At 33.6% G+C, this 17,772-nt stretch overlaps 2 protein-coding genes across 2 annotated transcripts; one reads left to right on the top strand and one right to left on the bottom strand.

Moving 5' to 3' along the window:
- Nucleotides 1-9,222: 9,222 nt before the first annotated feature.
- On the top strand, nt 9,223-13,815 carry LOC132635426 (ubiquitin-fold modifier 1). Its single transcript, XM_060351808.1, has 4 exons — nt 9,223-9,384; nt 9,482-9,579; nt 11,113-11,145; nt 13,487-13,815. Exons 1-4 carry the CDS (start codon nt 9,311-9,313, stop codon nt 13,564-13,566), a joined length of 285 nt encoding a protein of 94 aa, XP_060207791.1. The 5' UTR covers nt 9,223-9,310; the 3' UTR covers nt 13,567-13,815.
- A 563-nt stretch (nt 13,816-14,378) lies between these two features.
- On the bottom strand, nt 14,379-16,743 carry LOC132635425 (hypothetical protein At1g04090-like). The gene is made up of 2 exons (XM_060351807.1): nt 16,501-16,743; nt 14,379-16,185 (listed from the first exon to the last, which is right to left on the bottom strand). Exons 1-2 carry the CDS (start codon nt 16,595-16,597, stop codon nt 14,606-14,608), a joined length of 1,677 nt encoding a protein of 558 aa, XP_060207790.1. The 5' UTR covers nt 16,598-16,743; the 3' UTR covers nt 14,379-14,605.
- Between the last annotated feature and the right edge of the window lie 1,029 nt (nt 16,744-17,772).

Below are 17,772 nucleotides of genomic sequence, written 5' to 3'. Positions count from 1 at the left end.
TGTCGGGTTATTAAATCTATAAACCAAACCAAACCATAAAAAGTCGGGTTTTTCGATATCAATTTTTCTCGGGTTTTTCGGGTTTTTTCGGGTTTCTCAGGTTTTTCATAGTATCTAATGAAAAGTACACAGCAGTGCTTCTTAAAAAGAGTTCTAGTACAAAATATCAACATATAAGATGGAGGCAAAACACTGTTTGAAGTTTTAACTTTATAATATAACTAAAATGTCAAATGGCCATAAAATGTCAGATGTGGCAAAAACAAAAATCCAAATCAGTGCAATATACTACAACAACTGAAAGGAATCACTGCAGTTTGAAGATTAGGAAAAAATCCAAATCACTGTAGCTTGAAGATTGGGCAAAAATCCAAATCAGTGCAATATACTACAGCAACTGGGCAAAAATAAACAAAGGTTGTAGCCTGCAAGATACATACAACAGTCAGCAACTGAAAGGAATCACTGCAGCTTGATTGAGCAAGTACTGCTGTTTACACCAGCTAGAAAAAGCAGTGCAGTATACTGGATATTGCAGTGCAAAACCATTCCTCATGGACCAAGTAATTAAAATGTAGCACTGAAAAGTAAAAGAGGGGGGGGGGGGGGGGGGGGGGGGGGGAATGTCATTCTTCAGATGGTCTTCAAAGTATGAATAAGTATTTCATGTTTTAGCATTCCTTAAATGGTAAATCCGATCTCAGATGCATAACAAAACATTAATAATTGATTTATCTAAAGTTTTCTTTTTCATCATATAAGTTACTACCTCTGATTGGAAATACTAACATTAAAATATATGAGAGTCCCCACAACTCCAGCCTTTTATGCTATTAAGTACCAAATATTAAAAAACAAAAGGGACGCAAATTGTCTACTTCAACCTTGAGTACTATGTCTTTTGGTCCTAGTTCTGCAAGTCTCAGTTACCAAAGAAACTCAAAGCATGAACCACGGATAACATGAAAACAAAGGTCATAACTCATAAGAACAGCAGATTCAATATTTTGCCAGCTAGAAAAAGCAGTGCAAACCTCTTGGATTTCTGGACTTATACCTGCAGAAAACAATATCAGTAAAACCAACAGAGAAAACAATTGCACCAGCTAGAAAACAATATCAGTAAAACACAGCAGAGAAATAAGTGCAGAAATCCAAGAGGTTTGCAGCTGCAGAGTACAGGGGTGACAAATTATTGATATACACGAAATATACACTGTGTAATTAACATACCAATTCTCACACAAATACCAAGTCTCCATACTCTGCAAGAAAAAATAATAAATTAATAAGTAAAAGAAAACTGGCTAATCAATGCTATATGTCCATGATTTCTTTCTCCATTCATAAAAGAAAACCAACATCTCTTTGAGAAATAAGTAAAAGAAACCATATATGCATTTAGGCATAGATTCCAAATTTTTTTTGCTTCTGCTACTACTGCAGGCCTGCAGCTGATTTTCTCAAATATCCACTTTTTAAACAAGTATTATATGGCATTGGACTATTGGTGCAATTCAGTTTCTGCATGGAAGAAGGAAGCCAAAGCAGAATTGCATATCTGCTGACTGCTGCAGTTCATAAGTACCATCAGGACATGAACAGGACAAAAAAATAGGGGTCATGCATGCAAATATTCATCAGATGCTATTTGACAATACTTTCATCAACTTGCTCAATGTTCTGGACTTCTTCCAAACTGTCGTGAATATTGTATTCTTTAGAAGGTAATTGTAGCCATTGTTGAGTACAAATTAGAGCTTCTACTGTTTTTGACGATAAAGAACTCCGGTAGGAATCAAGAATTCGACCACCTGTACTAAATGCCGACTCAGATGCAACAGTAGAAATAGGAATAGAAAGAACATCTCTCGCAATTTTTGAAACAACTGGATATTTACTAGACGAAACTTTCCACCAAGACAAGATATCAAAATCTTTATTCTTCACCACATCACCCATCAAGTATATCTGAAGATCAGTTTTTTTTGCAATATTTCCCTCGTTTACCAAATGTTTCTCCCATTCAGATTCCAACAAATCATCGGTTTCACTCATGCTAGTATCACCTCCAATATTGTCATTAGAAGAAGCATCAACGACAGAGTTATTGTAAGAATCATACAAACGCGTTAAAACACTTGCCACATCTTCCGACTTTAATCTTCCCAACAAAGGACCATATGCTTTGGAAAGAGTGAAGTTTACATACTTCATCTTATATCTGGGATTTAACACAACAGCAACAAGCAATAACATATTCATATTCTCAAAATTTCCCCAATACTTCTCAAATTTACTTTTCATCCTGTCTGCCATATCAACCAAAATAAGATCTTCGCATGTAGAATACTTTTTAATAGAACTTCGAAGAGTAAAAAATTCACAGAAGAAACAGTTGGAAGTAACATACAAAGTTCCTGAAAATTTTAAAGTGGTCTGGTAGAAAAGATCAAGAAACTTGACAAAAGCTCTCACATTCTTCCAGTCATTTGCTGATGGATTTCCTCTTAATGCACTTATTTCTCGACAATACTTTTGGTATTTATGGTCATCCAGATACATTCTTGTAAAGGCTTTTTCAAATTTTATAGTTGTATCTAACATTGTATATGTCGAGTTCCATCTAGTTTCAACATCAAGACTCACAAGACCATGAGTGTCTATCTTAGTTTTTTCAACAAATGACTTAAAAGAAGCAAACCTTGAAGGAGGAGATCTAACATATTTTACCGCATTACTTACACGAGAAATGGTTTCAATTTGTTCATCTAACCCTTCTTTTACAATCAAGTTCAATATGTGAGCACTACACCTAATATGTAAAAATTCATTTCCAAGTATTACCCCATTCCAATCATCCATTAGCACCTTCAAATGCTTAATGGCAGCATCATTGGCAGTCGCATTGTCTAAGGTTATTGTAAACAAGTTATCAATGCCCCAACCCAATAAGCATTCCTCAATTCCCTTAGCAATAGTTTCGCCTTTGTGATCTGGTGTTGGAAAAAAGTTCAGAATTTTCTTTTTTAAATTCCATCGGTTATCAATCCAATGTGCGGTGACAACCATATAACTCAAATTTTGGAGTGATGTCCACGTGTCACTAGTAAGGCAAACACGTTGGTCCTTGATAAGATATTTAAGCTTATCTTTCTCTTCTTGATAAATCATCAAGCAATGCCTTGCAACAGTAACACGAGAAGGTAGTTCAAAATTTGGTAAGGCTTTAGCCATCAATTTCCTAAAGCCTTCTCCCTCTACAACTCTAAATGGCTGCTCATCAATAATTACAAATTCCGCAATGGCCCTCCTAATTTCATTCGCATTATACACTACCCTTTCATTAGAACCCGAAAGACCTTCTGTCCACCCTTATTTAATAGGTTTTAATGTTGTTTGTCTCTTATCAACGATTCTAAAGGGAGATTTGTTACATTTAACAGTTAGATGTGACCATAATGTAGTAGTCCCATTCTTGCTTTCGGCAGCAAACGTTTTTGGACAGTAATTGCATTTCGCCCTAATTTTACCTCCTTTAGCTTTAAATTTGGAGAAGTGATCCCAAATCTCGGAAGTCTCTCTACCACTATTCCCAGATTTAGAAGGTTCTTTAGGAGTTGTTCTTTTTTGCTTTTTTGCTTGAGATTCTGTTGGCACAATCGGAGGGATGTTGTCAATCACTAGCGATTTAGTTCCAGAAGTTGTCGCTTCCATCGCGAAAGAAAATTTCTGTATATAATAAAAAAGTTGTAATTTGTAACAAATCAACAAATTGATAGCAATATAAATAAATTTGTAAAACGTTAAAGCTAATCAGGAAAAACTAAAGGCTTACAGTGTAAAGTTGAGTCTTGTAGCCTGTAGCCTAAGATCATAAGATCTGAGTGCTCTGTGGTTAATCTGAAATGAGAAAAGGCGAACGATGGCTAAGAATTAAGATCACAAGCTACTGAGTGTCATATTATTTCTTTGATTTGAGAGGAAAGCAAAAGCGAAAAGGAGAAAGGGATCTGAAATGAGAAAAGGAGAAAGTATTTGCAGTTTTGCACAAAAGAGGGATCTGCATATAACTTTTGTGTGCTAGACCTAGTATTGGGAGAAGGTTCTGTTTCTGTAGCCGAATTGGGGCTAAATTTGCATTATGTTTTGGTCTTTTGGACTTGTGGACTTGTGGTGTTCATTTCCTTATGGGCTTTTTTTTTTGTATATTATTTAGATGGGCTTCTTAAATCCAAATCTAAATGTAAGAAAGAAAACAAAAATTATGAAAAAATTTAAAACAATACTTATAAATTACATTTTAATAAATATTTTTATGCATAACATAATTTAAAAGTAGTATATCTATAATCGAGTTGGTTTGGGTTCGGTTTGACTTTTTTTAGTTAAAACCAAACCAACCCTATAATGGTCGGGGTTTTTTTTCAAACACCAAACCAAATTGAACCAAACCACTAGTCGGGTTTTTTTTCCGGTTTGGTTCGATTTGGTGTGGTTTATCGGTTTGCCCTGTACAGCCCTACTGAGTAGGATTGTTTAAAATATTGGTAAAAAACCACATAATATTGCTATCCTTATTTATATTTCTATTGAAAAAATATAACCCCCTATCACCTTGGTATCAGAGCAAGAAGATTTTCGGACCTAAACATGTTTATAGACAAAATTATATGAGACGACATAGTTTTACTCAATATATAAGTTATAATTTCAATATATAAGTTATAATTATCGTATGATATATTTCACCTAAAAAAGACTTGCTAATCTTAGATAAACAAGAACGTTTTTAACTGAATACAGTAGATACATAGACATAGTCCATCGCCGAGACTTACATAATAATATAACAATACTAAGTTTAAGAAATAATCTTAATTGGGATATATTTTTTATCAACGACGAAATAGTTAGAGCTGAAGATCTTATTAGACATCTAGAGCAAAAAGTAAAATTTATCCCCTTAGGGTAATGTAAGATAATTTTTTAGACGTAAAACAAGGGCTAGAAAAACTATATTAGGAATATATCAGGCTAAGTAATACTAAAGAAAACCATTTAAGACTACAAGAATTAATAGATATAATATCAGGATTAGAATATAAGTTACTAGGATATATAAAATCTAGAAAGACCTCAAAGAACCAAAAACGATTTAGACCATATTAATTATATGAGAACACTACCCTTTGTCAGGAAAATAGCGATTAATTATTGGTATTTATATAGAGATATAAAGAAAAGACGAGAATATCGACAAGTAGAAAAAGCCTTAAGTGCATATTTAGAGATAATAAATTCAGAAACATTATCATCACTAATAAACAATAGACTCTTACAAAGTCAAATTAACGAAGAGACAATTTCTGCTATAACGTGGGAATTACACGGTATAAGAGAGGATATAGAAAGACTTACAACTAGTATAGAGTATCAAAAGAAAATTTGTAAAATAAAAATTCCGTTAGGAGAATAAACAAAAAACTAGAAAAATAGATACATTAAAAAATGAGTAAAACTATGTTGTCTCATATAATTTTGTCTATAAACAGGTTTAGGTCCGAAAATCTTCTTGCTCTGATACCAAGGTGATAGGAGGGTTATATTTTTTAAAACTAATATTTTAAACAATCCTACTTGGTACTTCCTCACCCCTTGATTCCTCTTATCATGTAGGTTTATTTCTTTGTAGCCTATTCTCCCAATTTTTATAATTTTTTCGTTTTTTTTTTTTAAATTTATGAATCATATTACACTGTTCATCTCTTTCTCTTAATCTCGATTCTTAATATCCTTCTTCTTTAACCACACCCCGGTTACCATGGCCAATATCGTCCCTTATCATTTGGACATTAAAACGACCTTTCAAACACCTAGGAATTTACAGGTTAATCCATCGAGTATATTAAGAAATTAAGAGAATAATCATATACTAAGAGTAATAGATTCATAATAACAAGTAAGTAATTACTCAAACTGGTACCAATCCTTCTTCGTTTCTTGGTCTAGTTGAAAGAAGGTCCATTTTTGTGGTTTTCTAATTACTTTAGCTTTTTCTTTTTGAGGTGTTATTTCTACTTTTTTTAATTGGTCTATTAATTCTTCAACTTCTTTATTTTTAAACGTCTCTTTATTTTTCTCGCTTTGTTGTTCACTTAATAACCGAACGCGCTCACTTATTATTTCTAACCTTAATATTATTATTTCTATTTTCTTTATTATCACTTTATATATATATATATATATATATATATATATATATATATATATATATATATATATATATATAAAGTGGATACGAGTATGTTCCATTATGAATTGGCTTACTTGTTGTTAGTTATAGCGATTAACGTAAGCTTAGTTTGTTTGTTCACCATAGATATGAATACTACAGTTTAATTATAGAACGTATCCATGTTATGAAACTTTCATAATCCAATGAAGCGAAGGCTCGTGGACGATTTCTGCCGACAATTCATCCAACTATGCACTTACAACTAGGGGCAGAGGCGAATTTATGTATAAAATTTGGATCACGTGAACACGTGATCACTCGACTAAACTCGATATATTATGTGTATAATTCTGAAAATACATATAATATTAATCGAAGGAACACATGGTCAAACCAGATTAAGTGGAGCACTAGTTAGGGCCTGTGTTTATTTCTTCAAGGTCTTTTTCATATTACATGTAATGAGTTTTTCTCCCCTTTATTTCTAATTACCCAAGTATCAAAAGGCAAAAGAAATGAAAAAAAACCCATAGGCGCTAAGTTGTAACGAACCAAAGGCAAAAGATTTTTTTTAAAAAAAAACATAGTTAATGGTGAACTCATCCTCTTGAAATCCTGGATTCGCCTCTGACTAGGGGTGTAGATGGACCAGTTGGTTCGGATTTTTCAAATAGCAAGCTGAACCAACTACGTCGGGTTTTTAAATTGATAAATCAAAGCAAACCAATATAAGTCGGGTTTCTTGGCTTCCCTTTTTTTTCCCAGAAAAATCTTCATCCAAAATATAACTTTTACTTCAAATATTTCTTTGTTCCTAGTAAGATACAACTATACAATTAAGGTGTTTCTTAAGAAAATAAGAAAAATGTGAAATGAGAGATGACATTGCAATAAAATACATTCAACAAAAAAGAAGTAATAAAATAGCATAAAATAGCTATTGCAAATTAATAAGGCATAATGAAAATGATCATCACCTAAAAACATTAAGTCATGCTAAAACAAGAACCCCTATTAAGTATTAATACATGACAAAGGAAAAAAAATTAAGTTATGCAGTTTTATTGTCTAAATTAACAATGCAAAACTAAAGAATAAATCTCCAACATTCTTATCATTCCTAATGCTAGGATTGAATTACTGTTGTTATAAGTATTAGGTATTGATTTGGTTTTGGTTTGAACTTTATTTGAGTTACTAACATATATCTATGAGCTATAAAACTCATTGGAACATTTGAAATTCTAAGTTCAAGCTTGAATATGTTAAAAGACAAAACTATGAAAAACTTAAGAAATATTTATAAATTACATTATAAGTAAATCTTTTATACATATAATATATTAAAAATCCGTATACATGTAACATCGGGTGGGTTTGATTCGGTTTGACTTTATGTATTCCCTCCGCCCCAATTTATGTTGCATCATTTCCTTTTTAGTCTGTCCCAAAATGAATGTCACCTTTCCTTATTACTGATTGGGCCGCTCTTTAACGACACCATCTCTATTCTACCCTTGTTGGGTCCCACTTACTTTTAAAGATGTGTACTTGTTGTGAAAAAAAGTCAACAAAAGTATGCACTATAAAGTAAGTCCAATTTGATAAGCATAACAGAGTCTTATTTTATTTCTTAAATTTCGTGGCCGGTCAAATGATGCCACATAAATTGAGATGGAGGGTGTAGTTAAAACAAAACTTAATCAATTATGATCGTTTTTTTTTTTAATACCAAATCATGTCAAACCAAGCCATTAGTCAGATTTTTTTCTTGGTTTGATTCGAATTATCGATTTGGTGTGATTTATCGATTTTCTTTGTACACTCCCAACTTACAACCCCTCAACTTTTATGCAATTATTTAGGTATTAACCTCAGGCAGCGTTAATTGCAGTCCCAACATTTAAGTCGTGTAAAATGACTAGGTTTTATGTTTGTTTTTTTTTTTTAAAAAAAGGATGATTCGTGTAATGACTTATATGTTTCTATACAATTTTAGTAATTATACATTCGCCTTTCTAAATTTCAAATATTAGATTTTTAAATAAATATCTAATTCGTAATCTAATTTAGACAAATACACGCAAGATTGTATGTAAAAATTTAGGAGGGAATCCTAATTGGTCATCGCTATTTAATCTATACTCAATATTTAAAAAAAATCATGTCTATCAACTTTGAAACAACTCTTAATATATGATGCCTAACTTTAGACAAATAGCTTAAAAGTTTTATAATATAGGGCAAATGTGCAAATATACTCCTCAACTTTGCGATTTAGAGCAAATATACCCCTGTCATTACAAAATGATGCAAATATACCTCTGCCGTTACACAATGGTGCAAATATATCTTTTCACTAACGAGAGTTTTTTAAAAAAACAATTTAGGTTATTTTTTAATTAAAAAAAATATCACGTGACTTTAAAAAAAGTCTACCTATTTTTTTGAGTAGACATACTTTTCTAAAGCTACATAGTAATTTTTTTTCCTGATGGATCGGGTCTGGTTTGTTTAAAAAAATGGGTAAACTTATTTTTTTAAACGAACCATACCCGACACACTAGAAAAAAAATTACCATGGCTTTAGAAAAATATGTCTACTAAAAAAAATAGGTAGACTTTTTTTAAAGTCACGTGATATTTTTTTTAATTAAAAAATAACCTAAATTGTTTTTTTAAAAAACTCTCGTTAGTGAAAAGATATATTTGCACCATTGTGTAACGGCAGAGGTATATTTGCATCATTTTGTAACAGCAGGTGTATGCATACATCACTTTTGTAAGTAGATATATATCTGCTCTAAATCGCAAAGTTAAAAGGGTATATTTACACCTTTGCCCCTATAATATAAGGGGGGTATAAGTGGTGATTTTTAAGAATTAGAGGATGTATGTGCAATTGAATCCTGTTACACAAGTGCTTACCTGAAAGAGGCACACGCGTGCAAACATGGTCACTTGTGATTGGCTGCTACAGCACATCTCGTAATTCGGGCCGGAAAAAGGCCCAACTATGAAAAGTTGAAAATATAACAACAAAATCAAAGGCTTCTTCAAACCCTGAAAACAATGGCGAGTGGTGGTGGAGGAAAAGTGTCGTTCAAAGTCACTCTCACTTCCGATCCCAAATTACCATTCAAAGTGTATGTATAAATTGATAGTATTTCATTTGTGTTTTCACATTGATTTGTTTTTTTGTTTTTTATTAATTGAATTCGGCCTTTTATTGTTGATGATCAGTTTTAGCGTACCGGAGGCAGCTCCGTTTACTGCTGTTCTGAAATTTGCGGCAGAGGAATTCAAAGTGCCTCCCCAAACAAGCGCTATTATCACTAATGGTACCCTTTTTGCCCTTCACTTATGGATTTTTTTTTATTTTAATTATTTTTAGAGTCGGTTATGATACGCGAGCTCTCACCTGAAAAACCTAGGTTTGGTTCCCCGAAACGTAAAATACATTTTGTATTTGTTGATCCGAATTGAGATTCAGGCATAGTTGATTGATTGATTGATTGGTTAAGTGAAATTTGTGAATTTTGATTTCATCTAGAACAAATCCAAATTGGATTGAGGCATAGTTGATTGATTGATTGGTTAAGTAAAATTTGTGAATTTTGATTTCATCTAGAACAAATCTTGTGGAACTTCTCATAATAATATAACAACAGGAAGAAATTAAGCGCAGTAGTAAGAACGAGGAGACTAGCAACTCTTAAGAAAATAGATATGGGGTCTAACTTTATGCCATAAGTTAGCTGATGAGGTGAGGATTGTCCAATGACATATATAAGGAGTCTGGACACCTATTTGGTGTTTATTTATGAAACCCTTTGACTTATAAAAAAGGCCTTATAGGAGACAACAGTCGTTCCTTCAACTAATAGTTGGACGTTCTCACAACCTTCAATATGTCTAGGGCTGGAAATTTGGAGTGTGGATAACATAACATGGGATCTTAAGACTAAGTAAATCGAGAACAGTGATGGATCTGGCTCTGGTACCATGTAAAGGAAATGGAGATGGAGCCTGACTTAAATACCAAAAGTTGGCTAATAAAGTGAGCCTATAGGGAGACAATAGCCCATTCCTCAACCAGGACAAGACATTCTAACAGAAGACAATATCAACTTTGAACCCAATAAAATACTTTTGAAGAAATGCTATCAATGGGACTAAATGAAGCCTTATAGCACTGAACTTATTAGCCATAAATCTCTACTCTTGGGTCTGGTGTGTTAGAATTTTAGGTGGTCTGGGATCTGATATTTTGTCTCATGAGTGGTGGCGGGCCAATAATTTTGGAAAATTTTGCATTGCACTTCTAGGTGTTCTTTTAATTCTAGTTATTTAAATACAAAATAATTTTCTCCTATGGATTATACAATTAGACAAACAAATTAGTCAAGGCAGGTGACACCCAAGAGAGCCTTGTATTAAGTTGGTGTAGTGTAATCCTTCTTATCAAATCAAAAGTTCTTATCAAATCCTTCTTCGTACTTATGAATAAAAATGATATGTAGTCGTCATCAGTTCCTCATAGGTCAAAGCTGGTTTTGAGTCATTCTTAAATTCTCAGGTAATTTCTTGGATCAAAAGTCAGAAAGGAAAGTAATTGAAATATTTCCTGTTAAAAAAGTGATGTTTGAGATTGGCAATGTAAATGCGGGCTTCCTATTTCAATGTGGGCTTCCTATTTGGTACCATAAGATTAGTATCCTCGAGTCCTTTCCAATGCTATGATATTCTTCAGTCTTCAACTTCAATGACAAAAGGGAGTTAAAACAATATGCTTCTTATTACTGTATGTTTCCTTTTTTTTTTTTTTTTATAATTTTTAAATTATCTTTTTTTGTTCTTTTGTCTTGTTGCAGATGGAGTGGGAATTAATCCTCAACAAAGTGCAGGTAATGTTATACTTTACAAGAATATTTTGTAGTTACTTCCTGTATCTTATTTTTTTCCCTCGCTAAATAATGGTTTATTTGTTTTGTGGATGATATACAATCTCTGGAATGGAAGCTTTAAAAAATATAATCCTCGTGTGTGATAAAAATATAGTGCATTAAGATCCAAGGCATGTTCAAGGATGAGTTCTTGTTTAATGAAAAATATGGTCCGTTCTTTGAGCTCTTTACGAAAATCCATAGATCTATAACCAGAAGTCCCGAATGACATGGTTTGTGCATCCATTGGAAAGTTTTCAAGGCAGACAATTTAGGTTGCTCTATATGTCACTATATGTTTCACTAGATTGTATTTGAAAATGCTGAGGAAGAGTGAGTGTCATAACTTAGACAGCAGTCAAGATGATTTTCAATAGAGTTATGTGGGAAAACCCAAGTGTACTGATGAAGAAGAGCTATTGGATTAAGTCTCCTTATAAGTTATTGGAATTTCGCAGCCTCTAGAATTGATTAGTAAGGTACAATTAAAAAGCTGATAGCTGGAGAAAGAGTAGTTGGATGGAGCTCAAGGTACCGTGAACTTTTTTTTCCCCCTTAGAAATGCTACAGAGGAAACTTTATTAGCTAGTGGAAGAATAAAATCGTTGGAAGTCTCTCTTTATCTTTTATTTTTGGTTTGGAGCATTTTAAGAAGGGAAAAGGGTCAAATATACCCCTCTACTTTAGTTTAATGGTTAAATATACCCTCCGTTAGTCAAAGTAGATAAATATATCCCTTTCGTTAGTCAAAGTAAATAAATACATCCCTTCCGTTAGTCAAAGTAGATAAATATACCCCTTCCAGTAAGAAAGTAAACAAATATACCCTTCAGTTGACAAAATCCCCAATTCCACCATTAATTACCCGATTTAACTTAAAAAATCCATACCCGACCCGTCTCGACCCGCAAATTAAATTCTATCCACCCAAATATACCCACCACCACTACAGTCGACCCAACACAACCACCACCACCACCGCTGCCACCCCTGAATATGTAAAATGAGAACAGCCATTCAAATCAGTATATGTGAATTTGTTCAAGAAAAAAAAATAAAAAATGAAACATGAAAAAGAGAATAAAGTGTTAGCACCACAAAAATCATCAAGGGGGATGGGACCGCCGAGGAAGTTGGGTACTCACAAGAGGGCAAAGAAGAAGAGAGAGGAGATGTCTAGCATTCTCCGTAAGATGAGGGCCACCGGAGGTGTTGAAAAGAAGAAGTAAAGACTTTATCCTCATTTTAATTGAGGAACTAAGTTCATTAGTTATACATGATCTTTTTGATTTAGCTATGAAATTCTCTAGACTCGTGACAAGAACTACGGCTTTGAAATTGCCATTAAGATTGTGACATTTTGCTCAAAAAAAAAAAAAAAACCGTTAGCTTAAAAATCCGGGGAATGTAAATCAAAGATTTACCTAACCGTTCCTTTTGTTTGAGAGTAGAATTAAAATACATTCAAAATAGAGTTATTCTTCTTTAAAATTTAAAAAGAATGTATAGCAAAATCAGTCACTATAAAGAAGAATGAATCTATCAACCCCCAAATTGACGAAATCGAATTGCATGAAATTCTTCTGTAATATTCTCCTTTCTCTTTCTCTTAACTTTTTCTGTTTTTTCTTTAGTCATTTTATTTCTTTTTTTATTTTGTACTTGTCTGTTTTCAGGAAAAACGTCAGGGCTTTTTTCATTTTTTCTTTAACTTTTCAATAACTAAGGTCTAAGGTGGATTAAAAAAGAGAATGAAGGAAAAATACTGGTAGAGAAGCTTACCATTGTTGCCGGAACTGTTTAGGGGGTAAGGGGGAGTGCTAAACAGTGGTGGCGGCGGTGGTGGTTGTTTTGTTGGGTCGGTTGTAGTGGTGGTGGGCATATTTGGGTGGAAAGAATTTAATTTGTGGGTCGGGACGGGTCGGGCATGGTTTTTTTTAAGTTAAATCGGGTAATTAATGGTGGAATTGGAGATTTTGTCAACTGAGGGGTATATTTGTTTACTTTCTTAACGGAAGGGGTATATTTATCTACTTTGACTAACGGAAGGTATATTTAACCATTAAACTAAAGTAGAGGGGTATATTTGACCCTTTTCCCTTTTAAGAATGCTAAAGATATTCCGTGGAGAATCTGTTTGTGTCTTTTCATTGCGGATGTATCTGTCTCTCTTTAGCCACAGTTGCTTGGGATAGTTTGTTCGTTTACCCTGGCGTGATTAAATATCGATCATTTAGTTCTGAATGTTATATTCCAAGAGTATCCGTTTTTGAATTTCTTTCAACTTTGAATGTCATTTCAGGTAACGTCTTTCTTAAACATGGATCTGAACTGCGCCTAATTCCTCGGGATAGGGTTGGTGCTCTGTGGATCTCATTCTGAATGTTTAGCTCTGTATTTCATCTCCTAGGACTAGGAGGGTGGGGATATTCTTTCCGGAATGAGTAGCACATTATGTTTAGATGTCCTCATCTTTTGATGTTGTAATACTAAGTATAGTTTGAATATCAGGTTGAATTGAGCAATATCTATAAATAGAATGAATAATGGTTTGTTGAGAGACTGATGTCTTAACTTGAGGATTCAATTTGCCATGTCAAATTTCCAAAGTTATTAACCAGTTTAAGATAAGTCTTGTTTTCTATCTATAACCAACAATATTACTTTTCATTTAATTAATTAGTGAAGATCAATCTTTGATGCGCATTGTATTTGGTATCTCATATTTGCAGCAGATGCTTATGAGAGTATTCAAATAAAATGGTTATGCTCTTGCTTTTATTTAGCCTTTCTTTTCCTATTTCTGCAATTTTCTTTTGGCTAAAAGAATTTTTCTAGTCTCTGAGTACTTAGTAGGTTTCTAATGCATTTTTGAAAACCAATTCTTATTTTGGTATTTGGTTAAAAATCTCTATAGTGGTGATTAGATGGTATGTTAAGGGACTTATGCCTTATGCCTTATGCCTTGTGCCTTGTTTGGGAAGTAGGGAAAGGAAAATTAGAGGACATCTAAGGAAGGGTGGTATGCCATTAATTGAAAAGAATTGAAAATCTCATGAGTGAATTAGTATATATTTTTTAAAAAGGGCTTAAAGGTTTTGGTTGCATATATTTCCTTCTTTTTCATTCACCAGCAAATGTGGAAAAGATTGAATTCTATTTCATTTCACTTTCCCTATTAACAATCTTATGAATTGAATAACAAAAGCAGATTTTTTTTATATTTATTATTACATAGGGGGCAAGAGAAGGGGAAATGGGGGAGAGAATTACAATGTGGGGATTCGAACCGTCACCAACAAGGTGAAAGTTCAGTAGCCAACCAACTGAGCTACTAGATCCCTACCAAAAGCAGATACTTAAATTACATGTGGAAAATAAATTACAAAACACACTTGCATGAAAGCCTCTATTCTATTTTTCACACTTCATCCCCATTCCAGTTACCTTTCATCTTGGGACCAGTAGGCCCTTCTTCTCCATAAACTTCATTTGGCAATACTTTCACCAATTTCTCAAATGCACCTTTCAAGTTCCCTTTCAACAAGCTCTCAATTTTCTTGACTTCATCCCCAAGTGTATAAGTTATTTTTGGTCCCCATTCTCTAGTATAATTTAGCCATGGTGGTTCAATTATTTCAAGATTTTCAGCAGCAACTATTGAATAACTCTCCCCACTGTCTAAAACCAAGTTACTCTTAGCTGTATCATTCCTTATCCCAATATCTCCAGCCCCTTGTAAAACTAGCCCTGGTTTTGGGAAACTGGCATGTCCATTTAGTGAAGAATAGGCCACAACTTTGTTACTGGGCTCTTGAAATTCAACTTGTGGTGCATCAAGCCATGTCCCTCCACTATGTTCTGAGAAGTAAACTTTGTGTAACATCCCATTGAAATTGCTGATTCTAAGTGTTACATGTTCCCAATCACCGACGTGTTCGCCTATTTTCCCTAAGGGTACATCAATTAGGCCAAGTTTAGCTGTGCCAGGTCCATTGAATGGATGGAAAATCCACACAGCTATGTCAGTGAATGTTGCCCCTAACATTGGCTTAATGTGGAGATAGACCTCAGAGTTTAGCAAATCTCCTTTCATAGCTTTCTCTCTGTCCTTGTCATCAATTGGCAAGTCTAACCAATATGCACCATCATTTGGACCACCTTGTGGAAGATTTGAGCCATTTGGTTCAATGGGACTAGGATTTGATTCTTGGCCTTTTTGGTATAGCAAAGCACCATTAGCAAAATACCAATTGACAGAAGAAGGAAGATACTTTTCTTTGGGATGAAAGTATATAAGTGGAGAGTATTGTTCAAATAATGCTTGAATTTGGCTAAGGCTAGGCATAGAAGAAAAGGTACCAAATTTGTTATTCTTTAAACAAGCAAGGGATAGTGTGTTGTTAGAATCATCATCTTTGTCACTTGTGATCCTGGCTAAGAATGTACCTACACTCACCCCTTGTGCTTTTATGCCCCTTTCTCGAGGTCTTACGCTATGAACATTGATACCATTCGCTTTACTGGTTGTACCTTGACCCCAAATCCAACTCTCAACCTCTAATTCATCGGTGAGATCGGATCGAACACATTGGATTTTGTCAAAGGTAGGTTTTTCAGGTGAGGTTGTGACAACGTGGCCTAAAGCTTTGTAACCCTCAGGTGGAATGGGCAGCCAAATATAGCCATGATCAGTGCTATTTTTATTCTTGAATTTTGAGGACTCACTATTCCAAATAAGTGTGTAATCAATTGGATTCTTTAGGATTTCACCAACATTGTCTTTCCCTACAAGTACCCAACCAAAAAGTGGGTGATTGTTTGGTTGGCAATAACATCCAAACATAGAAAATCCATCTGGAATTGGTGAAGGCTCATAAAATGTTGCTCCAAGATTTTCTGGCCCTCCTTTATCAGTAGCCCAAACTTCGTTAAATGTCACAATTTGGCAAATTTCTAGCCCTCCTAAATCAATATATCCACTCCCAAAATCCCCTGAACCTGTCATTAGAGCTTAATGTTAAATAAAATTATCACAAATAAACTAAAAAAAAAAAAAAGGATATAAAAAGCATTTTAATCTACTGCATGAAAAGGGAGGAATACTAAATTAAATTTCTACTAAAAAAAGGAATTGACGACAAACAAATTTAGTAGTTAACAACAAAATCCATTGCTAATCTTATTTAGCGATGGATTAATGACATATTATCAAAAAATTATGTCAGCTATGAACAATTTAGTGACATATTAACGACGAAGTTTCTAGATAATTTCATTTTCCTTGTAGTGTAATTAAGAAGTGAAATTTCAAACCTGGTGGCCAATTGGGCAATGGAGATGGAAGCTTGAAAATTGTATTAATGGGCAAAGATTTGCTTTCTTTGTCTAGAGAAGGGATACAATTTCCCATGAGAGAGGAATTTGTGAATAGCAACTTAGGATAGATTGGGAAAATATTGTAACAAGTAAATAGATTGGCAAAAAAGCATATTCCAATTTTGAGGTGGTTGAGAATGGTAACCAAGCTAGCAATTAATTTATTGGTCCCATCAAGTTATTGAGCACAAGAAGTTTTGTTTTTGACAATATACATAATTTCGTGCAAGCATGCTAGATGCTTATCACTAAAGAAATATTGCACATATTACTCAAGCTAAAAACCTTTTCACATTCACATTAATTTTCTTGACTTATAGTTCTTTTCTGGGTTTGTGTCTGAGTTTTAATTACAAAATGCTGAAATTTTCTAGTATAATTTTATGTTTTCCGTATGGACAGTTATTCTAAGAACAACTTTTGAAAGACAAACTATGACCCGCAATAGTAATTTGGTAAACAACATTGAACTACCAGGGAGCTCCAATGCTGGATCAGAGGCGGATCCAGGATTTGAAACTTGTGGGTTTCCAGCTAGCAATGTCTGTTGTTACTGGGTTTTCAGCTCAAATTTCGTATATGTTTGAAGGGTTTCACATTAAACATAAAAGGTTCGGATTAAAGTTGTGGGTTCCTGCGAACCCACACCCAATGGTATGGATCCGACCCTGTGCTGGATTGATGGCCTTAACTTGTACATTTGTCTAATTTTTAAATATAATAATATAATATCTATCCAGTTAACCAGAAAAATTGTCACATAGCTCATTTTCTCGATTTGGTTTGATTTTTTCTTTTTTTGACTTATTTCTTGAAAAAACCTCTAATTAAATATTTTAGTTTTTTTTTTCAAAAAAAAAAAAAAATCTAATACCAAATCAAACCTTCGATTTGACGTAGCATTTTGGTTAATTTGAACACCCCTAATACAGCCAATTTCCATGCAGCGACAGCATGCAAAGCACAAAAAAAAAAAAAAAAAAAAAAAATCTAATACCAAATCAAACCTTCAATTTGACGTAGCATTTTGGTTACTTTGAACACCCCTAACAACCAATTTCCATGCAGCGACAACATGCAAAGCACATGCATACATATGAGTATGACAGAAGAAATTTGTCAAAGTTATTAATGAGTGGTGGAAAATATGCAACACAAACAAGAAATTACGTACATGCATTTCTACAGAGTTGTTGGTATCATACCTAC

This window comes from Lycium barbarum, chromosome 4 (genome assembly GCF_019175385.1).
Source record: "Lycium barbarum isolate Lr01 chromosome 4, ASM1917538v2, whole genome shotgun sequence".
Taxonomy (NCBI): Eukaryota; Viridiplantae; Streptophyta; class Magnoliopsida; order Solanales; family Solanaceae; genus Lycium; species Lycium barbarum.
The sequence above is the reverse complement of the archived record's forward strand: the minus strand, read 5'-3'. Positions and strand labels throughout refer to the sequence as shown.